The sequence below is a fragment of the Protomyces lactucae-debilis genome (assembly GCF_002105105.1).
Source record: "Protomyces lactucae-debilis strain 12-1054 chromosome Unknown BCR37scaffold_13, whole genome shotgun sequence".
NCBI lineage: Eukaryota > Fungi > Ascomycota > Taphrinomycetes > Taphrinales > Protomycetaceae > Protomyces > Protomyces lactucae-debilis.
In genome coordinates this window covers 246,385-271,933 of record NW_024468005.1, presented here as the reverse complement: position 1 = coordinate 271,933, position 25,549 = coordinate 246,385, and the positions used below count along the sequence as shown (strand labels likewise).

At 50.5% G+C, this 25,549-nt stretch overlaps 13 protein-coding genes across 13 annotated transcripts; 7 read left to right on the top strand and 6 right to left on the bottom strand.

Moving 5' to 3' along the window:
* Positions 1–101: 101 nt before the first annotated feature.
* Positions 102–1,915, bottom strand: BCR37DRAFT_359488 (chaperonin Cpn60/TCP-1 family). The gene is made up of 2 exons (XM_040868216.1): positions 1,887–1,915; positions 102–1,842 (listed from the first exon to the last, which is right to left on the bottom strand). The coding sequence occupies exons 1-2, from the start codon at positions 1,888–1,890 to the stop codon at positions 167–169; spliced, it is 1,680 nt and encodes a 559-aa protein (XP_040724334.1). The 5' UTR covers positions 1,891–1,915; the 3' UTR covers positions 102–166.
* Positions 1,916–2,023: 108 nt separating this feature from the next.
* On the bottom strand, positions 2,024–3,603 carry BCR37DRAFT_381115 (uncharacterized protein). Its single transcript, XM_040869617.1, has one exon. The coding sequence runs from the start codon at positions 3,271–3,273 to the stop codon at positions 2,164–2,166; it is 1,110 nt and encodes a 369-aa protein (XP_040724333.1). The 5' UTR covers positions 3,274–3,603; the 3' UTR covers positions 2,024–2,163.
* On the top strand, positions 3,538–5,060 carry BCR37DRAFT_68701 (uncharacterized protein). Its single transcript, XM_040872438.1, has 3 exons — positions 3,538–4,647; positions 4,768–4,857; positions 4,899–5,060. The coding sequence occupies exons 1-2, from the start codon at positions 3,801–3,803 to the stop codon at positions 4,788–4,790; spliced, it is 870 nt and encodes a 289-aa protein (XP_040724332.1). The 5' UTR covers positions 3,538–3,800; the 3' UTR covers positions 4,791–4,857; positions 4,899–5,060.
* A 48-nt stretch (positions 5,061–5,108) lies between these two features.
* Positions 5,109–6,416, top strand: BCR37DRAFT_393803 (maintenance of telomere capping protein 1; the record flags this gene model as incomplete). The annotated part of the gene is made up of 1 exon (XM_040871360.1): positions 5,109–6,416. The coding sequence occupies one exon, from the start codon at positions 5,109–5,111 to the stop codon at positions 6,414–6,416; it is 1,308 nt and encodes a 435-aa protein (XP_040724331.1).
* Positions 6,417–7,160: 744 nt separating this feature from the next.
* Positions 7,161–8,617, top strand: BCR37DRAFT_404907 (histone deacetylase phd1; the record flags this gene model as incomplete). The annotated part of the gene is made up of 1 exon (XM_040872069.1): positions 7,161–8,617. Exon 1 carries the CDS (start codon positions 7,292–7,294, stop codon positions 8,615–8,617), a length of 1,326 nt encoding a protein of 441 aa, XP_040724330.1. The 5' UTR covers positions 7,161–7,291.
* A 2,067-nt stretch (positions 8,618–10,684) lies between these two features.
* Positions 10,685–11,719, top strand: BCR37DRAFT_349105 (pyrimidine 5'-nucleotidase-domain-containing protein; the record flags this gene model as incomplete). The annotated part of the gene is made up of 2 exons (XM_040867899.1): positions 10,685–10,906; positions 10,958–11,719. The coding sequence occupies 2 exons, from the start codon at positions 10,685–10,687 to the stop codon at positions 11,717–11,719; spliced, it is 984 nt and encodes a 327-aa protein (XP_040724329.1).
* A 693-nt stretch (positions 11,720–12,412) lies between these two features.
* BCR37DRAFT_393799 (uncharacterized protein) lies at positions 12,413–12,973 on the top strand (the record flags this gene model as incomplete). The annotated part of the gene is made up of 1 exon (XM_040871359.1): positions 12,413–12,973. The coding sequence occupies one exon, from the start codon at positions 12,413–12,415 to the stop codon at positions 12,971–12,973; it is 561 nt and encodes a 186-aa protein (XP_040724328.1).
* Positions 12,974–13,017: 44 nt separating this feature from the next.
* BCR37DRAFT_388157 (uncharacterized protein) lies at positions 13,018–14,943 on the bottom strand (the record flags this gene model as incomplete). The annotated part of the gene is made up of 1 exon (XM_040870598.1): positions 13,018–14,943. One exon carries the CDS (start codon positions 14,941–14,943, stop codon positions 13,018–13,020), a length of 1,926 nt encoding a protein of 641 aa, XP_040724327.1.
* A 229-nt stretch (positions 14,944–15,172) lies between these two features.
* On the bottom strand, positions 15,173–16,672 carry BCR37DRAFT_381108 (HAD-like domain-containing protein). Its single transcript, XM_040869616.1, has one exon. It carries the CDS (start codon positions 16,618–16,620, stop codon positions 15,250–15,252), a length of 1,371 nt encoding a protein of 456 aa, XP_040724326.1. The 5' UTR covers positions 16,621–16,672; the 3' UTR covers positions 15,173–15,249.
* Positions 16,673–16,690: 18 nt separating this feature from the next.
* Positions 16,691–20,341, top strand: BCR37DRAFT_68807 (uncharacterized protein). Its single transcript, XM_040872440.1, has one exon. It carries the CDS (start codon positions 16,894–16,896, stop codon positions 19,858–19,860), a length of 2,967 nt encoding a protein of 988 aa, XP_040724325.1. The 5' UTR covers positions 16,691–16,893; the 3' UTR covers positions 19,861–20,341.
* Positions 20,092–22,300, top strand: BCR37DRAFT_404899 (mannosyltransferase putative-domain-containing protein; the record flags this gene model as incomplete). Its single annotated transcript, XM_040872068.1, has 1 exon — positions 20,092–22,300. Exon 1 carries the CDS (start codon positions 20,342–20,344, stop codon positions 22,298–22,300), a length of 1,959 nt encoding a protein of 652 aa, XP_040724324.1. The 5' UTR covers positions 20,092–20,341.
* Positions 22,301–22,377: 77 nt separating this feature from the next.
* On the bottom strand, positions 22,378–24,365 carry BCR37DRAFT_393794 (uncharacterized protein; the record flags this gene model as incomplete). Its single annotated transcript, XM_040871358.1, has 2 exons — positions 22,378–22,387; positions 22,438–24,365. The coding sequence occupies 2 exons, from the start codon at positions 24,363–24,365 to the stop codon at positions 22,378–22,380; spliced, it is 1,938 nt and encodes a 645-aa protein (XP_040724323.1).
* Positions 24,366–24,552: 187 nt separating this feature from the next.
* Positions 24,553–25,495, bottom strand: BCR37DRAFT_68716 (histidine phosphatase superfamily). The gene has a single exon (XM_040872439.1). The coding sequence runs from the start codon at positions 25,346–25,348 to the stop codon at positions 24,671–24,673; it is 678 nt and encodes a 225-aa protein (XP_040724322.1). The 5' UTR covers positions 25,349–25,495; the 3' UTR covers positions 24,553–24,670.
* Between the last annotated feature and the right edge of the window lie 54 nt (positions 25,496–25,549).

Below are 25,549 nucleotides of genomic sequence, written 5' to 3'. Positions count from 1 at the left end.
CTGGCGCTGCAACGACGTCCGGCAAACGGGCGAAAGAAGGAGCGAGTGCTGCACGTCGTCGAGCAGAGGCGCAAGCGCTCCTAGCGAGGCTCAATCACTTGGAAAGTCAGATGGAAGAGATATCATCTATGCCATAGTATGCAAAAAGTCTACTCATGTTGGCATATTACTGCTCCATCATTTCCTGGCCCTCTTCACCGCCCTCGGGCTGTTGCTGTGCCATTTGCTGTTCCTGAGGTCCACCCATTGCTTTACTCTTACTCCTTGACGCTGAGCATATATCATCCACACGAAGCAGCAAACACGCGCTTTCAATGGCGGTCTTGATGCTCTGGACTTTGACGGCAGTCGACTCATATACGCCGTACTCCTTCATGTCCACCACTTTACCAGCCTCACCATCGATACCCCAAGTTGGGCCACCCCCAGCAGCTAAACCAGCAACATGCTTTGCACGCAATGCAGTGAGTGCTCTGATCGGATTACCACCACAATTCTGTACAAGTGTGCGAGGAATAACTTCCATGGCTTCCGAGACACTCTTGATGCAATTAGCACCTACGCCTTCTGTTTGTCGGGCGAGATCGGCCAGCGCGACAGAGACGGCAATTTCTGTGGCACCGCCACCGGGTGAGAGACGTGGGTTGAACATGACATTGCGCGCAACAGACATGGCATCTTGCAAGTTACGTTCGAGCTCGTTGATGATGTCCTTCGATGGACCCCTCAGCAAGATGGTGCATGCTTTAGGGTCTTTGCACTTTGTCAAGTACGTGAAATATTCATCTGCAATCTTTTGCACCTCAAAGAGACCGCAGCCTGTACCGACATCTGCATCGCGAAGGTCGGCGATATTATTGATAATGGTGGCGCCTGTTGCTCGAGCAATACGGTTGTTGTCTGTTTTGCGAACACGACGAATGGCAGTGATGTTTCCCTTCATGAGGTAGTGCTGTGCCAGGTCAGAGACACCTTTTTCGGTCAAGACGAGATCTGGCTTCACGGCCATGATGCTATCGCACAATTGCTTGATTTGCTCCTCCTCAATCTCCAGGATACGTGCCCAATCTGCCTCTTTTGTGATTTCAATGTTGGTTTGCGACTCGCCCTTCTTGTACTCGAGCGGGCAATCCAGTAGAACAATACGGGGATTTTCAATCTTGCGGCGCATGTTTGGATGAGTGATGTCCTTGTTGAGCATGACACCATCCAAGACACAACACTCCTCAATCTCACCACCGGGGATCTTTTCAATACGCGCATATCGCTTGATGTCTACCTCGCGCTTACCAGAGTGTTCAGTTGTGACGCAACGTACGGCACGCAGAGCAAGCGAGACCATGAGATCAGACCATCTGCTAGAGAATTTTGTTCCAATGGACGTCTTGATGATTTGTGACATTTCCTCATCAGAGTCTGTATTGACCTTGACTGAGATTTGCTCGATTGTCTCAAGGGCAGTCTTGAGGGCTTCCTTGAATGCGGCGATAATGACAACGGGGTGGATGTTGCGTTCGAGATGCGGTAGGGCATGAGCGAGAATCTCACCAGCCAAAATAATGACAGAGGTGGTACCATCACCGACTTCCTCATCTTGTGTGCGAGAAAGCTCAATCATTGATTTTGCAGCAGGATGAGCGACTTCAATCTCACGCAAGATGGCATGTCCGTCATTTGTCAGCAAGACAGAACCCATTGGATCCAGCAGCATCTTGAGCATGGCCTTAGGCCCAAGACAGGTGCGAATAACATCGGCAACTGTCTTTGCGGCTGTGATGTTGCTAATTTGTGCTTTTCGGCCGGTTGTTCTTTGGCCGTTGCCGATATTGACCACCATAGGATCTATCATTAGCTTGAGAGGTCGCAAAAGCAAGAGAGACACGTACTCATGGCTGCTTGAGCTGTGGTGTTGAATGCTCGCTGCTTCTCGCTCGTGAAAATTGAAATTCGCGTCGTCGCTGCACGTGCGCAGATGGAACTACACTTTGGGCTGTCCAATTCGTCGAGTTGTCGAGTTTTCGAAGGAGGAACAGTATTCTACAAGGCCTGATATACCTACCGAGTGATGCTGGATCATAGGGCTGCTCGACCTAGGTCTTGTGCCAAATATCAGTTCAAGTGCTACAGAGATGCTTTCTAAAGAGAAAGTGCAGTGATCTACCTTCACATCTGCTTCTTTGCAGTGGCTTTGGCCTGCTTTGCCTTTTCCCAACCAAGCTCATTCGTACCATGCACCCAATCCAATCCATACCTGCCAAACGGTGTCCCTCCGAAATTGACGTTAAACTTTTCATGATGCAAGTCATGATGCAGCGCACTCGGCAAGCCAAAGTCATACCCAGAATGTACTGTAGCAGTCTCATACAGTTGCAGTGCCAAGAATGTTGCGTAGCTGAGGATATGCGCCTTCATGATGACAAAAGGTAGTAAAATTGGTAAGACATTGGCGATGAGGTGTTCCACTGGATTCGCATACTGCGCTGCGAATGCTAGAGGCGCTTTGAAGAAGTGATGCTGCTTGTGGAAGCGGCTGTAGAGATACTTGGTGTGGAAGAGCCTGTGTGCATAGTAGAAGCCGACTTCTCTACCAAGGAAGCCGATGATCATCTCCTTGAGAAATTGTACCAACGTAGGAAGACGTGGTGTGATTGTGAAAGAAGACTGAGAAAAGCTGGCTCCACCTTGCAGTCTCAGGATGGCCAAGTGGAAGAGGGTTGAGGTGATGTTTGCCTTGACAACATGCGCAATGCAATGACTCACCTCCTCCTTGGTCGGCTGTCGTTTTTCTGATTGAATCTTGTGTTTTGTGGACCAGGCCGGGAAGAGAATGTCAATGAGGAGGTAGGCTGTGGCTGGCCCATAGAAGAAGAGGATTTGGCAGGTCAGAGTTGTGGAGAATTCAATGAGACCTGGCGGTAGGTGGAAAACGATGCTTGACCAGGCCGCCTCGACCACATCGTGAACATTGCTGAGCGCGTTCATGGCGATGCCTGCAGTTGTGTTGGCTATCTTTTGAGCAGATCTGTAGCTAGTAGCTGTTGAGCAGATGTCTTGTATTTGTGCCTCGATCACTTGCCGGCTTGTGGCGAAAACGCGGAGAAAGAATTCGAATTGGCCGGCACAGACTCGACTTGAGAGCGCCGACTGACTGGCCATGGTGTCAGGCACATATGTATAATCCGGTGTAGATGCACACGTCAGGAGCATGCCGAAGGACCATACCGTACTCACCGATCGTAACATTTTGAGCACGAGCTGCAAATTGCCTTCCATCCTTGTGCAGATTGGCGAGCATGAGGCCCATCAGTCTAGCTTGCCAGCAACAAATCACAGGGTGTTTCGCACATTCGCCTTGATGACTCGCCTCTGAAGTACCTGCTAGTAGACAATAGTCTGAGGCAGTGCTTGAAGTATGTGACCAGTAGCTTGCGTGGAAGATGATTACATCTGGCTTGTGAACCAGAGTGGCCAACACCGTTCAGCGCATTTGGCAGACTTTGACTTCGACACGACTGAATCTAGGCGATGATATCTGAACATCAAAGTCTCTTGTTTTCTGCTGATGCCAGGACCAGGCCATAGCAGGGCGATTCAAGTGAAGGTCTAAGTGCAGGTCTATACCTTAAAATCCATCTCGTCATTGTCGCCAAAGATCACGACCAGAGAGAGACACGGCACAGTGTCACGGACCATATCTACGGCCTTCGCAACCTTCATTCATTCAGCAGACAATCCCGGCTCCGAGCACAAAGTATCATTTCGCCTGAGAGTTCCGCTAGCCCTATTGGAGCGAGCACACCATGTCTGCGCATGCGTTCGTCGCACAAGTCTCCGACAACATCTCAACAGGCTATGCGAAGCTATCGACGCGCGCCCTGACGCGCTACATCGCCGTTGCTGCGGGTCTATTAACTATTTTTGGCTGGGCCAGTTATACTTTATCACCATCAGACGTCTACAGTCAAATACCAGGCTTAAAGAGCAGCGCATCACATGTGTTAGGACCCGAGCAGTACCTCACAGATGGTACTTCCATACGACTGAACTATACAAAAGTCGCTACAATCATCGAGTTGCGCGACTTGCCGCATTTGTCGAATTGTTTGCTCAATTACCTGACCGTTGCACCAAAAGATTGGCCAGTTGTAGCATGGCTGTCAGAGGACAATATCAGGAGTATTCAGGAGGCACCTCTACTTCAGCCGGACATCCGCTCTGGACGGCTCAATTTGACAATCATGCCGCCAGAGTCCATTGTTGATGGTGGCGATGCGCTATCGCATTTCTTGACACAGCCATGGTTTTGGCACCAATTTCATCCATTAGCAGAATGGATGCTCTTCTTTCAAGAAGATTCTGTGCTTTGCTCGCGCTCAACAGATTCAATCGACAACTGGCTCGGCTTTGACTGGGTCGGTGGCAATACATTCTGGTCACGCGCCGGTAAAGGTGCGAATGGTGGCCTCAGTATGCGCAAGTTGAGCACCATCAAATTCATCACTGAACACATGCCAAATACATTCAACACAGCAGAAGATGTCTTTTACATGGAACGAATGCTTTCTCTTCAGCATGACGACAAGGAGTACACCGACGTGCCTTTCCCAGGCGAGATTGTCTTTCCGATAGATCGACACTTGAATCAAGGCATGTTTTCCCTTGAAGTATGGAATGATGCTGCTTTTGAGATTGATCCACGGTTGATGAAACCACTGGGTTGCCATACGTACGTGCCATGGTTCTTTCATTGTTTCAACTAACCGAAAGCGGCGGAAGTGTCGCTGAGCTGATTCTGTCTGGTTATCAACCGGGTATACAAGACTTGAGTGAGAAGAACCGAGTTCTCATTCACCACTGGTAAGTTGAAAGGCCACATTGTACTATGCTAATGTGTCTAGTCCTGAGATTCTGCGACTTCTCATCCTCTAATGGACGCTCCATATTATGCTCTGCATCGTACTGTCTCTTCTCTGTTGTATAGTTAAAGTAAAGAGTCATAGTCTTGCCCCTGGGCACTGTCTTGAGCAAAATGTGACTGCATGACTTTCCTTTCCCCCTCGACCACACCACGGCAACGACGTCTCAATCCATCTTATCACTCACCTGTCATGGCATCCAAGAAATCAGCGCAAGACCTCCTCGCAGGCTTCGATGACCTACCAGACGATACAAACGCAACACCAACCACAACCGACACTCCCAACAACGCGAAAAGCGCAACAACCACAGGCGGTGATGACGATGAAGCCAACATCAATGAATTCCTAGCAGAGTTCTCACGCGATCGACCAAGTCGGCCTCATACACCTCGTACGAATCAAGCGATACGATCGTCTGCGGCTGTATCTGCCTCTGTGTCCAAAAAGGCGAGTCCACGGTCATCGAGTGATGCAGTTACAGCGCCTACTGCAGGCAATTCTGGATTATCTGGTGAAGCGCGTACTGCTAGTCCTGCGACATCAATAACTGAAACGAAATCAAAAGGTGATGAAGCGCCCACGACGGCCGCATCGTCTTGGGGAAGTTGGGGTGGGTCGCTTTGGAATACGGCTTCTGCACTCGCTGCACAAACCAAGCATGAGGCAGAGAAACGACTAGCAGAGTTACAACAGAGTGAAGAGGCGCAGAAATTACAAGCACGTCTACGGGCTGTTGATTTAGCGAAAATTGCAGCAGAAGCAAGGACGTTAGGTCAAGGTGTGTTGGATGCGGTTGCGCCGCCTATTGCGGGTGCAGAGGTCTTGATTGTGCATGTTACGCATGACTTACAAGGTGTACGTGTCAAGAAGGGTGTTGAGGAGGCTTTTGAGCGCGTGATGGAGCAAGTGGAGGGTGGGCACTTGACAGTGCTCGCCAAGGACTTTGCTGGTGATCTTGCACTAGAGCTGACACAGGGCGGTTTGAAGGATGCCAGGAAGCTATGTGAAGCGACTGTTGAAGATCTCATGCGCGATACAGCAGATGCTGGAGCAATAAAGGCAGAAGAGAAGGGTGAGGCGGAAGCAAATGCTGTACCGACTGCATCTCACATCTACCTCGCCATTCAAGCCTACACAACAGAAGATGGCGCTGAAGAAGGTGCGTCAGTTGTGCAGATGCTCTTGACTCTGACAGACCCGGCCAACAAGATCAAATTTGCAGCCTTGTCGCAAGCAGTACCGCAATCTTGGCTCCAACTCGCACAAGTCGAACTTGAAGCTGAGACGCAACCTGTCGAGTGGGTAGCAGATCTATTGACGCAGAGTTTGACGCTTGCAACGGGTGTGTTGGCACAGCGATATGTTGCGAGGCGTATGGGCATTGATGAGTCCAAGACAGCGCCTGGAACACCAAAGCCGGGACAGTCATCACCACCCAAGGCCAAGTTGGCCTCTAAGCAAGCTGCTGAAGCAGGTTCAGCAAGTCTTGGCCTATAATCGAAACTATGAGCAACGAAGTTATGTAGCGTAGCGTTGAAGCCGCTTGAACAGCAAACACTTTTGTGTCAGGCACATGACCATGACGTCTATGCGATCGATCGAAGCCATTTATAAGCCCAGCAAGACTGCCTGACTTCGACTCTGACTTCACATTCCTTCGTCCATGTCTGCCATGTTGAGGTCTGCCTATACCAAGACACTCGGTCCACAAGGCCGTCAGCGCGCTGCTGCCTTTACGCGCAAACATCGTGATAGTCTTGTGATTGGCGCTGGCGTTGCTGCCGTCTGTGGATATTTTTATCAAGTCAGCTATGCTGATCATGGACGCACCACAGGTCATACCTCTGGAAGAGTCCAGGAGACTGTTGAGGGAGTCAAGAATTATGGCGGGAGTGGCGTGACTGCTGTACCATCGACTCAGAGTAAGGAGTCTTCACGCAGGTGGTGAGCTTGCGTGTCTCTGTGTTCTCCAAGAACAGGAGAGCTGATGGATGGCAGAAGATCAGGGAGGCGGCGTTGAACGAGGTCGAGTCGCTGCAGGAACAAGCTTAGGAGCAGAAGAGACGGGTTTAGTTGAGGCTCGTTCACGATCAGTGCAGAAGCGGTGAATTTGAAAGTATTGGCAGCATCTGTCAGTAGAGCTATGAATGAAGCGTGTCTAAGCAGTGCAGTGAGAGCATTCTAAGCGGCCCTGAGTATGGACAGTGCTGATGTCGGTGTGGTCTGTTGGCGCCGTCGTTAACTTGGAGCCGGAACTTGGCAGACCGCGATTTCATCCACGCACCACTCCTCGAGTCCTCGCTTTTGTCTGCAATCCCTTGTAAAGAATGCTGCTATAGTTCCAGCTCAATCATCTATTCTCAAAAGGCTCCATGGAAACTGTCCATGACTATGCCGATCCAAAGCGCAAGAAGCGCGTTTCCTATCATCACAAACCCAGTGTTGGGAACTACCACTTTGGCCAAATTCACCCGATGAAGCCGCATAGACTCGCCGTCACTCATGCTCTTGTCATGTCTTACGGCCTGCATGAAAAGATGGATGTCTACTCGCCTCGACAGGCGACAAAGAGCGAGCTCGGTATGTTTCATACGCCCGAGTATGTCGACTTTTTGTCTCGCGTCACACCCGAGAATGCGTCCGATCTGTCTGTTGAAGAGCGACGCGTTCACAATATCGCTTCTGACAACGGCAACAACGGTGACTGTCCTGCTTTTGCAGGAATTTGGGATTTCTGTGCAACTTACACTGGCAGCTCTCTCAGTGCTGCACGGTCGCTCTTGAACGAGTCGAGCGATATCGCCATCAACTGGTCAGGCGGGCTACATCATGCTCAAAAGAATGAAGCGAGCGGGTTTTGCTACGTCAATGATATTGTCATTGCGATTCTCTACCTCTTGCGGTTACATCCACGAGTGCTCTATATTGACATTGACATTCATCATGGAGATGGTGTTCAGAATGCGTTCTATAGCACAGATCGCGTTCTAACACTATCCTTCCACAAATTTGTTCCACAAACATCAAGCGAATACTTCTTTCCAGGCACAGGCAGTCTCAATGAAACTGGCGAACGCAAGGGACAGCACTACAGTATCAATTTCCCGCTGCAAGACGGCATCACGGACGATGCGTACCTTGAGATCTTCAAGCAAGTCACAAATCTATGCGTGGAGAGTTACAGACCAACAGCTATTGTCCTGCAGTGTGGTGCCGATTCCCTTGGCTCCGACAGGCTGGGCCGGTTCAGTCTGAGCATTCAAGGACATGCTGCGGCCGTCAAGCACATCAAGTCCATGGGATTGCCTGTTCTTGTGCTGGGTGGCGGTGGCTATACTCTTCGCAACGTCGCTCGCTGTTGGACGGCAGAGACGGCTGTCTTGTGCGACACGCAGCTTGAAGAGACGCTACCAGAGACGCCGTATCATGCCTTTTTTGGACCGGATTATTCATTGTACCCCAATCTGCGGACAAAGCTGGAAGACATGAATACGAAAAAGTATCTCAATGATGTGGTTGCACGCATCAAGGAGGATTTGCGGTACTTGAATCATGCACCGAATGTACTCATGGAGTGGACACCGGATATGTTCGACAACGGCATTGATGAAGATCGTAAAGATGAATTGGATGAAGCCCTCAAAGACAGGCGGACAGTTGAGGCAGGAGCACAGGAACGGAGACGTGGTCTCGTCTGAGCTGGTCATGTACGTAGAATGTAGCAAATCTACTTGGTGTTCTCAGTTCTGGTGTCTTCGAGAATCTTCGCTCAACTTGCAACGCGCGACAATTTACTTGCGAGGCAGACACACGAGTAGCGACATCATCAAGCACTCACTCAAAGGAATCCCTATGTCTGCTGACGAGTACAAAGCAAAAGGCAATGCCGCCTTCTCAGCCAAGGATTTCCCCGAAGCCATCGAACATTTCACAAAGGCGATCGAACTCGACAGCGCCAACCACGTCCTCTACTCCAATCGATCTGCATGCCACGCTTCCTTGAAGCACTACGACCAGGCTCTCAAGGATGCTGACAAGTGTATTGAACTCAAATCTGACTGGGCGAAAGGGTACACGCGCAAAGGCGCTGCAAGTCATGGTCTGAATGATTTGGAAGCCGCACGTGACGCATATCAAAAAGCCCTCGAGCTGGAGCCGAGTAATGCACAAGCAAAGAGCGGCATGGCCTCTGTGGATGCACAAATCAAGCGCGAGATGGAAAGTCGTAACTTCAGTGGCTCTCAAGATCCCTTTGGTGGCATCACACAAAAGCTCAATGATCCGGGCTTCTACCAGAAGATGGCGGCCAACCCGAAGACAAGTGCGTTGCTCAGCGATTCGACATTTATGGCAAAATTGGAAGGCCTCAAGCGGAACCCAAACGCGTTGATGCAAGAAATGGGCGACCCGCGCATGATTGCGGTGCTTGGTCTCCTGCTCGGCCAAGATATCGGTGCTGCCTCCGAAGAAGACATGCCTATGCGAGATGCTGAAGAGGCCGAATCTGATGCACCTAAGTCGGCGTCTGCAACACAGTCAAAGTCAGAGCCTAAGAAGGAGGAAGCACAGCCAAAGGAGGAAGAGCCGAGCAGTAAAGTCGCTGCTGACGAGGAGAAAGCGTTGGGCAACAAGGCCTACGCCAAGCGATCATTTGACGAAGCCATCACGCACTACGACAAAGCATACGAGCTGCACAAAGATATCACATACCTGACCAACAAGGCTGCTGCTCTCTTCGAAGCAGGCCGTTGCGAGGAAGCAATCAAAGTATGCGAGGAAGCTATCGAGGAGGGTCGTGAGGTTCGTGCCGATTTCAAGCTTATTGCAAAGGCCTTCGCACGCATGGGCTCAGCATATGAGAAGATGGGCGACTTGCAAAAGGCCATTGACAAGTATCAGCGCTCTCTCACTGAACACCGGACGCCAGAAACGCTGAAGAAGCTCAAGACTGCCGAGGCAGCTTACGAGGAGAAGACGAAAAAGGATTACGAATCGCCAGAAAAGGCAGAGGAAGAGCGTGTTGCTGGTAACGCGGCGTTCAAGAATGCTGAATTCCCAGTTGCCGTGAAGCACTACACTGAGATGATCAAGCGAGCTCCAGCAGATCCTCGCGGTTATGCGAACCGTGCTGCTGCGTACATCAAGTTGATGAGTATGCCGGAGGCTGTCAAAGATGCCGACGCAGCCCTCAAGCTGGATCCTACTTTCGTCAAGGCATACATCCGCAAAGCGACCGCTTTCTTGGCCATGCGAGAGTACTCGCGTGCTTCCGCTTCATTGGAAGAGGCTACGGCTAAGGACACTGAGAAGAAGCACACCACAGAGATTCGAGATTTGACGTACAAAGTCCAGCAAGCGCTCTATGACGAACGCAGCAAGGAAACTGAAGAGCAATCGCAAGCACGCATTGCAAACGACCCAGAGATTATGGCAATATTGCAGGATCCAGTCATGCAGAGCATCTTGCAGCAAGCACAAAGCAACCCTGCCTCGCTGAATGAGCACATGCGTAAAAATGCGGCAATCGGCGCCAAGATTCAGAAGCTGGTGGACGCTGGCGTGATCAGGACGCGCTAGGTAGGTTTAGCTGATTTTGGGCTCTATATAGCAAAGCATGACATACACGTAGCATCTACCTCTACTTTATGAAATGTGGTTGGCGTGTTTAGCTTCAGGTGGCGGCCTGGAGGGTTGCTGCATGTGCACGCGTCATCTACGCCGTACAAACACAACACATCTACTGAGCAATCTGCTGCCCTGCTGCCATGAAACAAGCTGAGGAAGTCTCCGTGCAAGCTGCATCCCACGGGACTTTACTCAATACATCGAGATTAGATCAATTGATCAATAAGCTCGAACAGAATGCGCAAGTCGCCATCTTGCCCTCAGCTGCAAACAAGCTTCGCATACTCTTAGACGGGCCGCAGAATAGTCTAGCTTCACTTCATGTCGTCGCTGATTTCGATATGACTCTGACGAAGCACTGGGTTCCGGCAAGACGTGATTTTCATGATGCGGATGCTGAGCCCGTCATGGAGAATGCGCTTGAGCGCAACATCAGCAGTCATGGCGTTCTTGAACGTGGTGAACATGTCAATAAGGAGTTCGCTATACATACGCGTCAACTCTATCATCACTACTATTCCTATGAAATTTCGACGAGCATAGGTCACGAAGAGAAGACCAAACTCATGATTGAGTGGTGGACAAAAGCACACGAAGCGATGATTGCAGAAGGCTTTACACGCAGATCTATTGAGCGGCAAGCAAGGGATGCCAATATGCAGTTCAGAGCAGGCGTCAAGCAGCTGATCGATTTGTTAGATGCACGGCGAGTCCCATTGCTTATCTTCAGCGCAGGTATTGGCGATGTCATCGAAGCCCTTTTGCGAGTCAATGACCTAAGCAGACCAAAACAAGCCATTGTATCCAACAAGATGCGATTCAGTGATGAGCATGGAAGCAGCAATCCAACATGTGTCGACCTAGACGCACTGCTCATTGGATTTCAGGAACCGTTGGTGCATTCACTCAACAAGGGCGAGCGTGTTGTGCAATCTCACTCAACGCTCTCACAACAAATTCACGAGCGTCGTCAAGTCATCTTGCTAGGTGACTCACCAGGGGATGCGCAAATGGCTGCAGGTGCCCAGCACGATGTTGTTCTCAAGATTGGCTTTTTCAACTTTGGCGACGAGGCAAGAAGACGAGAGTTTGAGCAGGTCTTTGATATTCTCGTTCTTGGAGATTCGTCAATGGACCCTGTCATTGAATTACTGCAGGCTATAGAAAGCGCATGAATGAGATAGACTAGCAATATGCACGGGTTGATGTGCTTTCGCTTTCCCATCTGGTCGTAGCCACCTAAACACTTGACGAACAGGCTTGACTGACGTTGACATGCAGATGCTCCATCTCACAATTGCCATGTCGACAGTGCATAAATGCTGAGACGCTCTTTACAATGTAGACAAACTGCCAACTTGGCTCTACGGCTTCGCTTACTGCTGGACATCCGGCAGCAGCAGCGTCGACAGCTGTCGCAATTGATACAAGTGCCTGCAATCTTTGCTGGCCTCGCTCTAGCTCTCTGGGCATGGAAGTGCCTCATGCTTGTGGTATTTCAGAATAAGATTATCTATATGCCTTATATCGCTCGCTATGATACAATGCATGATGCACTCTTTTCCGCTGCAGGCCCTTGGAACGTCGCGAGTCTAAACAGTACAGATGGCACACGGCTCAAATATCTTGAATGCACTAAGCATTCGCACACGAAGGTAGCTTTGCGACGGAAGTATACGACCATCTTGTATCTTCAAGGCAATGCATCAAGTATTCCAGCCAGGCTACCATATCTCGGAAAGACTCTAGATCTCCTGAGTTCTTTAGACCACGACAGAACTTACAAGCTACAAGCTCTCAGCTACCGAGGCTATTGGCTCTCGCGTGGCCGTCCGAGTGAGAGAGGGATCCTACGAGACGTGGAAGCCATGTTGCACCATCTCTCTTGGGAGATCTTCCAGTCCAGCAAATTTGATCTTCTAGACGAAGTCGAGATTATCATTTGGGGACATTCAATTGGTGCTGGCTTCACTGTCCTTTCACTTCAGAAAGCACTCGACATCTTTGAACGTGATGTTGCAGGGGCTCATATTCGCGTGCATATACGGCTGGTGCTCGAGACGCCCTTCGTCAATACCAGGAGCGTCTTGCATGAACTGTATCCGCAGAGATGGCTTCCTTATAGATACCTCGGACCCTTTCTGAAGACCAAATTGGACATGGCCCGGGCTTTGGAGGGTCTTACATTAGACCAGCTGAAGCGAGTCAATCTCATAAGCGTACACATCATTGCAGCGGGCGATGATGAGATCCTTGGAGCCCCTAAAGGATTGCCAGCCCAGGTACATCAACTGATGCAAGCCAAGCTCGGTTCGCAGGGTGCGTATGTCACTTTCGATGACATAAAAGGACTCCATGCCAGTCTCTTGACGATGACATCGTTTCAGAGCCGGCTAGCACAAAGACTGACTGAAAAAGGTGCTTCATAAGGTCATCATGATACATAAAGAAAATCTAGATTGTGAAGGCTCCCTTACGGTAGGCAAAACTCGACAATATCAGCAAAACTGCCACCTTCGTCCAAGATCTGGAATGCTCTCAAAAGTTCAGCTTCTGTCCAGTCTGCCAGTAATGGAGCACATCCGACGCCTGTATTGCGTGTTCTGATGAAGGGATCTTCGATACAGATGCGCTTGTTGAGCCAATCTGCCGGTGCACCACACTCTGGTTGTTTGGCCTTTGTTGCTTTCGACAGGGGTCTCTGCCTCAGCGGATGACTGATGGTGATGACTTGTTGCTTAAAGTTGAAAAGATGCGCATAGTAATGAAAGAAACCAAGCAGTAGCTTACCAACACTCTCTGTGTTTTGGGATCTAAAGATTGGATCTGCATCGTAGGCACAAATAACCTTCTTGCCCATGTGCGAATGTATATACTCGCTCAGCTGTGTAGTTGGATCGTCAGTTGCCTGCAAATTGGGCAGAACCGGTGGTGAAGTATGCTGCAAGAAGTGGATGAGCATGAGTGTCCAGGAATAGCTCGATAATGTGCCTTCACTTGGATTACTGATGCATCGCCGCTTGCACCAAGTCTTGAGGGCAAATGCTAACGCTTGGAATCGTATATCAAGTTCGGCGTATTTGCGAATGAGAATCGTGTTCTCAATAGCAATTGCGTTCTCAATAGAAACGTCCACATGTAGGTTTGTTGGGGGGTGCACAAACTTGACAACAGGTACTTTTGCGTGGTCAATGCACTCAACCATCTTGGCCCAACCCGTTCTCCTGAAACTATTGGCGAATTGTCGAACAGAGACGTAGGTGGGTGGTGGAAGCTTTGTGTAGAAGCAGCACAGATCGAGGTCGCTCCTGGGTGTGTACAATAGATTGCCTGAAGAGCCAAAAAGCTCGACTTGAAGACCTGCAGCTCGGAAGTGTCGGTTGAGGAATCGCTGTAAGTCAAGGACGATTTCCTCACGATCTCTATCTGACTCGGCTGTAGGACGCAGCGCTTCAAAGTTTTGACGAATCTGCGACTCGAGTAGACCGGATGGACCACAATCTAACGGTTCACGCCTTTGACGCGGCTCAATCAAGTAAACACCTCGTTTTGTGCCAACGTAAACTTCGTCACCACGCTTGGTATGCGTTCGGGATAGATAACCGCACTGCACAGCCATCTCAAGGAGTTGAAGACGGCCACCAAAGGTCTTGACATAGTCTTCCTCTTCCTTCCTTAGCCTTGCAAGTTGTTTGTCAATGTCACTGTGCACAAACGCCTGCTTGAATCTGAAAAGCAAGGTCATGCTTCGCATAAAGGTGATGGCCCTTTTCTCGTATCTACCAATGTCATCGAAGCTTGAGCCCAATCTCTCAAGGACAGATGGCAAAACCTCCAGCAGCATCTTGTTTGAGGCTTCTAAGAGGACGGGCGGCTCTGGAGGAACAAGGCCTTCGTCTTCCTCTCTTTCGATCACTTTAGTCTTCTTCCCTCTGGCGCGTGGAGGTTTGGCTTTCGCTATAGTAGCAGCCGGCTCTTGTGCAGCTGGAGAGTCTACATCAGATGCTTTGTGCGATACAGGAACATGTTCCTCAATTTGCGGGAAGCTCATTGTGAAGGACTGGAAGCTGTTACCCAAATGCGCCATCTCTGGTGGCAATTCGTTCCGTTTCAGAGTCACGCCTCCTTGAATTGTGGACGTGCCACTACTTGACTGATTCTGCTGCTCCATCTCCCTACCTAATCCTGGGAATTTCATCGTTACTTGCGAGAATTGGCCATAAGGCGTGTCGATCGTTTGTACAGGCATAGGATTCCCACTTTCACCTGGACGTCCAGAGAAGGGCGTAGTACCGGAAGGATAGACTTCCATCGTCATGATACCACCACCTGAGCCGTTGATGGGCTTTTGCGATGGTTCATCCAGCGCGTCTTTGTTTGCTTTCGATGAGTCTGACATGTTGCGCGAGGGAGGTAGAGAGGGACAGTCAGGGACCCGGTGGAAATGAGGGAGTGACCGTGCAGAGACGATGCTGCGTCGAGTGAGAAGAATGGCTGATGACCCGAGGCGCTAAGATAGGATGTGCAGAATAAGGGTCGCGTTGTCTGTGGGTCCGAATGATGTCGACACTTTCAAAATTGAGAAGACTGCCACGGCCAGAAGCACAGTCAAGAACTTGGATCAAGGCCGAGTTCCAACACAGATGCAGGGGTCACTATATGAGAGTATGAGAGAGAGGAGATATGTGTCAAGATGCAGCAAGTCTTAATTCTGCCTCGCTGCAGGCTGCTCAGGCTGACTAGTAGGCGGTTGTCCAGAAGACCCGAGCCAGCCAACAATACTCGTCTTCATGCCTGCCATCATCTCTGCCTCTTTTGCCTTTTCCTCCGCCAGCATCTTTGCACCATTATCCTTCAAGTACTGCATATACTCCTTATGTGCTGCTTGTGCACGTTTACGTTGTTGATCCATGAAAATCTCCACGGGTGCTTCTTTGCCTGCTTTTGGTTTACCACCAAAGAACCCAGTTGACCGACTCGTCTTGCGAGACTCTGCGATTTGCTGCCGTAGGGCATTCTCACGCTCCATATACTCTGTAGGGATGTGCTTACCCTGGTAGGATCTGAGTGCTTGTCGAACGTCGTCCACCTCGACTGCTGCAAGATACTCCAGGAACGGCAAGTGACTGAGAAGTTCCTTTGCATTGGAGCTAGGCCCGACATCTCCCTTCCATGGTTCGAGAATGATGGCATTCTCTGGCTGAGCAGAAGCAGCATCTTTGTTTGTGTCCATGAGAATGACACGTTCGAGTGCTCTATTCATGTAGCTCAGATCCTTGATGAATTTGCCATCTTCATACCGTGCAGATTCGCGAAACAAGGTCGCCGACAGACTCGAGCGGTAAGGGTCAAGCTTTTGTACAATAGGCAACGCAGTCCCTGCATATTGATTGGTAAAGACGACAATCTCGTAGTACTGTGAGAGGTAGGAGAGGAAGTAGTCGAGGCCGGGCCGTTTCGCTGTCCGCCAGCCATACTCACGCGACCAATCACTGTGGATGAGCAAATCATCCAAATCCAGTACAAGCGTATAGCGTCTTTGGTAAGGCTCGGGGAGTGGATCAGGCAGGAGTTTAGCAAATGCTGGCTCTGTGTAGTGCTTCACTTGTCCTGTAAAGCGTTCCTTGAGGCGCTCATAGATGGCACCCGGCGTGTATCCCTTGATCTCTGAGTCTGCCGACTCTGAAGCGAGATACGCAGCACCACCCAATGCACCAAGCAAGAAAATGCCTAGAAACACATTCGCCATGCGTTCTCGCTTTCGGTCGGCTGTGGATTTGTATCCGCCACCTGTCGCCTTTGTCGGCCGAGCAGGCGCTTCTCCTGCATCTTGCAACATGGCAAGCAAGTCTGGATTTCCTTCGAGCGATGGCGGCTTTGCATCACCAACAGGCGGCGCACCCCCTGCAGGCAACGGTGGTGGCTGCTGTGCTGATTTAAGTGGATCTTGTGCATCGTCGGGAGAGGTGTTGTCTGATGTTGGCTTCTCTGAGGCATATCGCCGGCTGCTGAGCAATAGCCCCTGGGATGCCTTGGTCGGTGCCCTGATGGCAGCGGCAAGACACGTCCTGAGCATGTCTCTGGCTAGCTACAGACCCTTGCTGTCTCTGGCTTATGGAAGTTGGTCTCCTGGTGAAATTTCCAAATTTGATTTCTGAGCCAAAGAACGACGACAACCAGAGAGAGGGAGTGGCAGACACGGTAGGCAAGGTACAGACTGTGCAGCGCAGCAGGGGAAAGGCACATCAGGAGACAGAGCAGGCAGAGGCATCCATTCGAGGCTTCCTCAACCATTCGCCCGCACACCTCCCTCATTGCAGTCCATGCGCAGCAAGCAGCCAAGCATGAGATGACAGGCCAGCATCGCTCCTCCCTTGTGCCCTTCGCAGGCCTTCTCTGGCTCTTGCTCATATGCGCAACCGCAGCGCAGAGTAATCTCAACCTCACCTTTACCAATTGCCTCAATCCGCGATCCAGAAATGCATCCACACCGCTCTTTACGCCGTTGCGCGTCGTGGCCGACCTCAATACAACCTCGCAACGGCTGCGCTTCTCCATCTACGGCAACGTTACTGGATCTATTGCTGATACAAACGAAGAGAACACGCTTGCCAGTGCATTGACAAATACAATTGAAGTGTCCGGCTACACTCAACGTCGTGTTGAAGAGCGGCTGTGCAATATCTCCTATAACGATGCTGCCATCTATGCTGGCGCTCGCGTCAAGACTTGCCCCGTTGGACCGGGCCTTGCGCATCTAGAGTTTGAGACGCCGCTTGATTTCGGGTATACCTTTTCCAGCATCACCAACACCATTCGCATTAATGATCCAGCCTCAACCAACTACGAAGCCGGTTGTCTGCAGGTCACTGTGACGCCTCCCTTCCCAGATGATCTGGACGCCATCCTCACCTACGTACCGCTTGCCATCTTGATACTCGTTGGTATTAAGGTTGTCCTTGTGGCTGTGCTCAACCCCTGGTCCGGTACACTTGACCCTTACCGCTCCTTCTCAAATTTTGGCATGGATACCAATGCCTTGCGGATGGCGACACCTGGATTCTCGGATTGCTTGGCGTATATCCAATTCGCAGCGTATACATCCATGCTTCGGCTGAGCTATCCTGGCTTTTTTCAGCTCGCCACCTCTCGCTTTGCATGGTCACTGCTGTTGTTTGAGTCAAGTCCCATTACCAAAGCACTCAATTTTTTCCCACAGCGTAACAGTGACATCGCCTCCTTCATCAACCACGTCGGTGCCGCTCGACAAGATGCCTGGCGGTCGTTCATGATTTGGTTTCTCATCATTGAAGCATGCGTTGCTGCACTCGTGGGTATACTCGTGGGACTCTGGTGGCTATTGACGCCGTCGTCAACGGACTTGACCATGAAGAATCTTCCGTTCCTTGGAGGTTGTTTGCTTCGGATATACTATTGGCTGCTACTCCCACTCAGTCTCTTTACCTGCTACCAGCTTGTCACTGCCCAACAGAGTAATGCAGGTCTAGTCGCAAGTGCTGCACTCGTCCTGATGATCTTTGTGGTCTTGTTCCCGGTTGGCCTGCTCATTATGCTGCCAAGACATCAACCGCAGCAAGACTTGTTTGAAGACATTTCGCTTCTGAATCTCTGGGGACCGCTCTACAACACATACAGCGAGAGCGCCATCCTTGTCTGGATTCCGAATATGATTCTTTTGATTGCTAGAGGTATGGTTGTGGGCTTACTCATCAACTATGGCACGGCTCAGATCGTCCTACTCATCGCTATTGAGGCATTGAATGTTGCAGTCATCTTTTGGAAACGACCTTGGCCGGCCACTACAAATACGACCATCGTCCAGCTCATCATGAGCAGTTTCCGCATCGTCATTCTCTTCCTCATGGTTCCCTTTATTCCAAGTCTGAATATCGAGCCTGGCCAGCGCGAGTGGATTGGTTACATCGTGCTCATCTTTCATGCCATCGTCATGATCTTTCTCGTATTGGGCAATTGCCTTCTGACGCTGCTTGAGTTGGCTATTCGATTGTTGGTGATTGTACCGCAAGATGAAGGTGCCAAGGTCATCTTCGGTGCTCGACAATTGCGCTCTCGCAGACGTCCAAAACAATTCGCTTCAGTCATCTTGGGCAATGGTGCGAGCAAAGATCACAGCATGTCGCAACAACAGTCTTTTGCAAACTTGCTTGAAGCAAAGGAAGATTCTCCCTTTTTCAGGAGACCAAGGCATGGTACGCGTGCAGAGTCAATCGTGGGTACGACACAGCATCGTGCAAGTACACCGACAGATGTTCTAAGTATGAACGGTGAGTCCATCACGAGTCGCGCGAGTCCCCTCGATCCACCGCTGTCCGGTGACGTGCGCAGCTCAAGTTACGTACGTGTCATGCCGTCTGAGAGTTTCTTGCTCTCTCCCTCACGGCCACACCTACACTCTCGTCCGACCAGCTCAACTACACATATTGCCGATGCTGCAGACAAGTTGGATTCCTATGAGCTCACACTTGCCCCCACAGAAGATGCAGAACGACGCGGTGTTGATTATGCCGTTCGAGAAGCAGATATCTATCACCCACAAAATTCAGGCGAATTACTTGGACCTTCCAAGAAATTGGGGACAGGACCAGCAGACCCGGCGGGTGTTCATTTCAGACGCTTTAATTGGACACCATGGCGACGAACACGACGGAATCCTGAGAAGGGGAAGTTTGTGGTGGTGCGCAGTTCACCCGCCATGACGACAGGTAGTGGTGCGATAGGTACTTCTGGGTCAGCGTTGCAGCGACGGTCGAGTAGTCTGACAAGTACAGGACAGCCTGTCCACTTGACAAGCACTGAAACGAGTCGTGTGGGACCTGCATCGCCAACATATGATATCCAGGAGCAAGATGAGGAGGAGTACGATTCTAGCCCTCATGGTCTGACTGGAACGCGACCGAGTATCAAGATTGATACGAGCAATTATGCTGCCTTTGACTCTGTGGCTTCTCCAGACTCCTTTGAAATGATCTCGCCCTCCAACGAGCAAATGCAAGCACGACTACTCAATACTCAACATGCACGACAGCAAGGGACAGGCAGCAGTACGAGTCGTGAGACAGACGCAAGCAGTCGTGCAACAGACCAAATGTCCACCACGGCCGACTTGGCTATGCTCTTACAACGACCCACTGTGGGTGATCGCGTGGATAGCTATCGATCGCATACATCACATGGTTCTGTCCCTAGTGCACGAGTCAGTAGTGCCGTTCGAACGGGTCCAGGTGTACAAGCTGGTCGGTCAGCCCAACTCATCAACCTCGACTTGGATGCTTGATTGAAGCGTATGCTCCATATGCTCTATTCGTTTTTACTTTGATTTGCGAGCATGTCGAATTTTCTCTGTTTTTTCCTTTACTTCTTTAGATTAGGCTTCGGCGAACGTAGTGGTTTTAGTGTTGGATACGCATAGCTTTTGGTGTAGCAGGCAACCTGCAGCATTGAGTGTACGCCGTACGGACCGTTTGGTTGGACTTTGACCACATCGAGTGCGTTAAATTGACAGCGCGTTTAGTTTCCTGGGAAGGCAAATGGGCGTTTCCGTCATGGAATTGCCTTCTTGCTGCAGGGACGCTGGAAAGCCTGAACCTCGGATCCCGGAGCAATTGACGACAGAGTCATAAAACTGAGCTGCTCGCCGCGAGCCTTCACTATTTGACCTCTTACTTCTGTTCTACACTGCTTTTGCATCAGAGTTTGTGCTCTTTTCTTGCTGCTTCAAGCATCTTCTTGGACATGCATGCTAGAGGTCGTCTATAATGCGCTTGATTATCCGTCTAGTCAGTGCACTCGGCATTGTTGGTTGCTTAACGCTCCTCTATTTACACGCTCAAAGGATCGCCTCGGGTTCTCTACCAAGCTTAGCCTCATCTCTCTTTGGTGTATCAGACAATGGACAGCCAGAGCCATACGTCTATCCGCATAGAGAAACAATTGGCATCGAGAAAGTCGACATCAAACATGTTGCGGTGCCATCAGATGATCCAAAAGTCTTGAAAGCGGGCTTGACTGCCGAAGAGACAATTGAGAAGAAGATCTCTGGTGGTGTTACAGCAGTGCTACATCCACAAAAAGAGGAGGGTGCTCAAGACACAGTCTATCAAGAGCTTCGCGTGGCACTCGACGCAGCGGATCGCCTGGAAAAGGCACCAATACTGAGCTTTGAAAAGTCGCTACAGCTCAACAAGGAGACATGCCCGTTACAAGGCTACAACTACGATCGCGCAAATCTCAAGGGTAATTACAAGCAATGGTCAGCTCTTTCAGACAAGGACATTGCTACTTTCCGGCATAAACTGATCATGGGATTGCGAGAAATTGGCATCCAGTCTGACAAGATGCCACAAGCACTTATTGAATTGCGCCTGACTGAATCAGAGCGCAAAGATAAATTGCTTGGACGTGGCATCGTGTTTTCCGCAGGCGATGGCAATGCCTTGCGACGTGTGCTGCTGAATGTCAAGCTGCTACGGGAGCATGGCTGCACTTTGCCCGTTGAAGTGTTTTCCTGGGCTTGGGAGGCCGATGCACTACCGGCAGAAGTGATCGCGGAATTGACGCAGTTGAACGTTCGGCTCCAAGTTGCCTCTGGTGGTCTTGAAAAGGCTGACGGCTGGAAAGACTTTCGCATCAAGCCGCTTGCCATTCTACAATCATCCTTTGAACACGTCCTTTGGCTAGATTCAGATTCCTTCACTTTGCGCGATCCAAGCTACCTCTTCGACTCAGCCATCTTCCGAGACAGTGGGCTCTTACTCTGGCCAGATTTCACAAAGTCGCAGCCTCGAAATCCAATATGGCGCATCATTGGGCAACCATGCAGACCGGAGCACGAAGGCGAGTCGGGTCAAATTGTGATTGACAAGCATATGCATCGTGCTACACTGCAGCTCGCAACGTGGTTCGCAACCACTCAATCTGAAGACCAGAAACTATGGTACAGCCATTTTGGTGGAGATCGCGACTCATTCCGCATCTCAGCTGTGATTCTAGGCTCACCATTCAAGGGTCCTCGACGACTCTTGAGTATTGCTGGACAGCAGGTTCAATCGCAGCCGCTCGCAAAGACAGCCTTGCCCGATGAGAAAGATGAGAATGGCAAACCAATTCCTGAAGATGTTAGAGAAGCCTTCCTGATTGAATCACGAGTGCGAGGTTTGCATGCTGCCGGACACACCATGCTGCAATATGACATGGACGGTCAAGCGCTGTTTGTTCACGCCAATCTCATCAAACATGGTGCATTACCTCGAGATCAGCGGATCTGGAGTGTGGTTACTCGATTACGCAATGATCGTATTCCTGGTGGCAGTTATGGATCGTTTGCTCAAGAAGCTCCTTCAACAACCACCGAAACCTTTGACGAGACTGTTGCACGAGGCGGATGGAAATCCGATGAAGAACGACATCAAGAACAAGAAGCCCTTTTTGGTCAGGCATTTGCAAACAAAATTGCACCGCCGGAGAAAAGGGACGCGCCCATGGATATTCAAACGACTGATGTGCAATTTGGACGCGGTGTCATTATTCATGTTGCGCAGTCTCCTCTCAGTACAATGATGCTTGACCTGGCAAAAGTGCTCAACACGGGTGAAGCCGTTCAGGTGGGCACAGAGAAGCCAGATGGATCATCTCCTTTTGTGATCGAGCCAGTCAAGCCAGGTGATGACTTGTGGCGATTTGAGGACCTCTATCTCAAGCTAGGCGGTACTACTTGAATTCAATAGCATGATTACAATTTCTTTCGATTGATCCCCTCCTTGTTACGCGTTGTGCGCTGCATATCCCCTTGCTGTCAAAGATTTCTCGCAAAATCAGTGGATCAAGCACCACTGAACCCTCAACAGAAGCCGACTGCTGCTGGTACCAAGCAGATTCAGCCATTGATTGAGCAAAGTCCTCGAGTACAATCGGCTCAAAAGTCAGAATTTTAGCATACCATGCATCACCCTCTGCACAGACACCCTCAGTCAAGAACTTTGCAACATCTGCTTGAAACTGCACTTGGCGCTGCAACTTGTCCTCTGCGAGTCGGACCTTATCGAGATGACGTTGAGCTAGCTTTTCGGCAGCTTGAGAGGCCTTGAGTGCTGTCTTGTCAGCGGCTTGCTGGGCACGTATCGCAGCACGCTCTTCTTTGCTCATAGCTGGTGCTTTCGCTTTCTTGGCCGGTTGAGAGACAGTCAAGTCAACAGTCGGCAAGGCTTTCTTTGAGGGCGATGCACGCTTGGCCGACGCGGCTGCACTCGTCGTAAAGGAAGAAGATTGAGCGACAAAGCCATTCTCAGCAGCATGACAGCGCGTCAATAATGCAATCATTCCACTTCGCTGCTTGACAGTCTTGAACCCAAAATGGTCGAGTTGCTTCGATAGCTGCTTGTCACTGTATCTGTCGTAATTCGTATGAGCGTCTCTAGCTTGTGCATCGACGTTGATTGCCTGATCGGCATTCACGATGACCCGATTCGCTTCCAAGGGTTCCGGGCGAATCGCACTGTCTGACAAATCTATCGGTCTCCTTGTATAAGTACCAGTACTTGACGTTGTAGGAGTGCAAGGGGCTCGCTTCTTAGCAGAAAGCAGCTGACGAAGTGGCATAGCATCTTCTTCCTCTGAATCTGGAATCAAAAGCATAGATTGATTTGCAGGCGGCGTCGAAGATGCAAGAGATCCATATTGACGATTCGTCTGCATAACGTTGTAGCTGAAGTGCTCAGCACGAGACTCGCCCAGCGGCACTTCGTCCTCAGATGAGCTGAGCACAATTAGTGAGAGATCCTTGTCGATAATTGTAGGCACAGGTATGCTGGAACAACTGTCATCGATGCAAATGATCGAATGCGGAGATGAAACTCTGCGATCGTCTTTTGATGGCGTGTCCGGCACGCCAGGCAAAAGAAGAGCCGAGATGGGCGATCGTTCGCTCTGATGTTCGCGATTATCAGCATGACTGCCAGATTCTTCAGCGCTTTGCGGATCTACTGGGAAATCCTTAAGCGTTTGACTTGCACGGAACGGGCTGTCCTCGTCTGCGACCAGGAACGAAAGGTATTCTTGCGTAGACGCAAATTCATCAACTGCCGACTTGTGCTCTGTTGCTGATTCATTGTCTGCCAAAGGCTGCGACGATGCAAGCAAGCCTAGGACAGCATCTCCATTACCACTTACATTCCATAAATTGCGACAGATGCCATGTAACCGGCTAATGAACAGGGGCTCAGCCAAAGCACATGCAGATGGAACAGTGAAAGTAAACTTTTGCAGCTTGTATTGAGACAGAAGCTGTGAGGGGACTACAAGTGGCTGGATGATCTCACTTGAGCGTCTTCTCTTTTCCCGCACGGAAATTGACGTGCCGGACTTGGCTCGAGAAGGCCGAGGCACGGCAGGCTTGATGAGGGAGAAGTAGTCCACGATCCGTGCATTCTTTGCATGTATCGACGGACTGCTGTCCTCGTGCAGTCGCACGGCTAGTTCGGTGATTGTCTTGGCGCGTTTCGGGAGCTGAGCCTGCAGCGCTGCAGCCGCTTCCCTGTCAAGCTTACGCTTCAGGGCGGCCTCCTTTCTCCGTCTTGCTACAGCCTCCTTGTCAACCGTCGAAGGCTTAGCAGGGCAGCCTGGATTGAAGCTCGTGTTGCTAAAGCCTGTAAGCACTTCGCGAAAATCACGCACTTCCGACTCGTGCTGCGTGACCGTCGTCACTTTCTTCGACTTTTTGGACCGGGCTTTATTCAACAGGACGCGTGGCTGTTGCGGTAGCCTCGTTGGCCGTGTATCTACCATATTGATAAATTCATGTTGAGAGGATCTGAGTGGCGACGAGCTGGCAGCTGCTCCAATGTGGCAGCACATGCAGGCCGTCAAGGGAAGATGCCGCCAAATGGGAAGCTTGGACAGATACAATGCGCAGAGCAGGCTGCTGGCGTACTGCGCGCCGGAGCTGTCGGAATCGGGAGTCGAGAAGATGGTCTGTCGGTTGTGTTGATGCGCGCGATGTGGCAACGGGAATTTCGTCGCAGAAAATCAACTCGCAGCGCTGGCCGTAGCCTTCTATACGCCGTGGCCATCTATATCATCTATTGAGCCGTCTACACGTCCACATTTTCCATGTTCTTGTCCTTGTTGTATGCTTCAACACCCTCAACTTTGAGGTGGCTCGCATCGGCGTACAACTCGACAGTCATTGTCCGTGTGTCCAGCAAAGTGACACCGGTATTGGGACTCGCTGCATGCAGCGGCAGCTCATCCGATGCCTTGAAGCCAAAGGTGGTCACCAGCGAGCCTGTCAGAGCAAGTAGAGTGCCGCCATGCGAGCAAATCATTGCAACATCATCGCTGTCTCTATCTGCGTAAAGCGGAAGGACATGCTCTTGCCAGAATCGGGCGGTACGTGCAATCAGAGCAGGCGAGCCTTCACCAAACTCCCATTTGGTTTTGCTCTGTTCTCTGCAAAGCTTCTCTACAAGGTCTTTTGAGACGCCCTGTAATTCTGCCATGTAGCGTTCTTGCAAAAGTGGCGTGTATACCACATCGTCGAGGTCAATCGGCGAGGGACGCTCTCGCAGTACATGCGCAAGCGTCTCTTTACACCGATCTAGATCTGAGCAAAATATTTGATTTTCCGAAGGTTTAATGGCCTGAAAGCGCCGAGCGAGCAGTGAGGCCTGGTGATGGCCATGGTTGTTCAGAGGAGTGTTAAGAGTTCCTTGAATCACTTTAAGAATGTTGCTGTCTGTTTGAGCATGGCGGAAGAGATATACCTTCATAAGTTGAGTAGAGAGTCGTGCACAGTCTGTATATACGCTGATGAGCCTGTGCAATCGGGATTATGCGTAGCAAGGAGCCTGATGAGCTTATGTAGGTCTGTGCAGCGCAGGATCGTGAAGATGGCAGTCTGGCCTCTGGAGAATTTCTGACAACCAACCTCACCAGGCTCACCCTTGGCCTCACGTTCTTCACTTCCTCAA

What these genes read in the sequence shown, in the direction of transcription:
- BCR37DRAFT_68716 (XM_040872439.1), bottom strand. Translation starts at nt 25,348, where the DNA reads ATGAAGGTATATCTCTTCCGCCATGCTCAAACAGACAGCAACATTCTT.
- BCR37DRAFT_381115 (XM_040869617.1), bottom strand. Translation starts at nt 3,273, where the DNA reads ATGGAAGGCAATTTGCAGCTCGTGCTCAAAATGTTACGATCGGTGAGT.
- BCR37DRAFT_68701 (XM_040872438.1), top strand. Translation starts at nt 3,801, where the DNA reads ATGTCTGCGCATGCGTTCGTCGCACAAGTCTCCGACAACATCTCAACA. An exon ending in AGATCGACACTTGAATCAAG is followed by an intron (nt 4,648 to 4,767) that starts GCATGTTTTCCC and finishes ACTAACCGAAAG; the next exon opens with CGGCGGAAGTGTCGCTGAGC.
- BCR37DRAFT_381108 (XM_040869616.1), bottom strand. Translation starts at nt 16,620, where the DNA reads ATGCTCAGGACGTGTCTTGCCGCTGCCATCAGGGCACCGACCAAGGCA.
- BCR37DRAFT_68807 (XM_040872440.1), top strand. Translation starts at nt 16,894, where the DNA reads ATGACAGGCCAGCATCGCTCCTCCCTTGTGCCCTTCGCAGGCCTTCTC.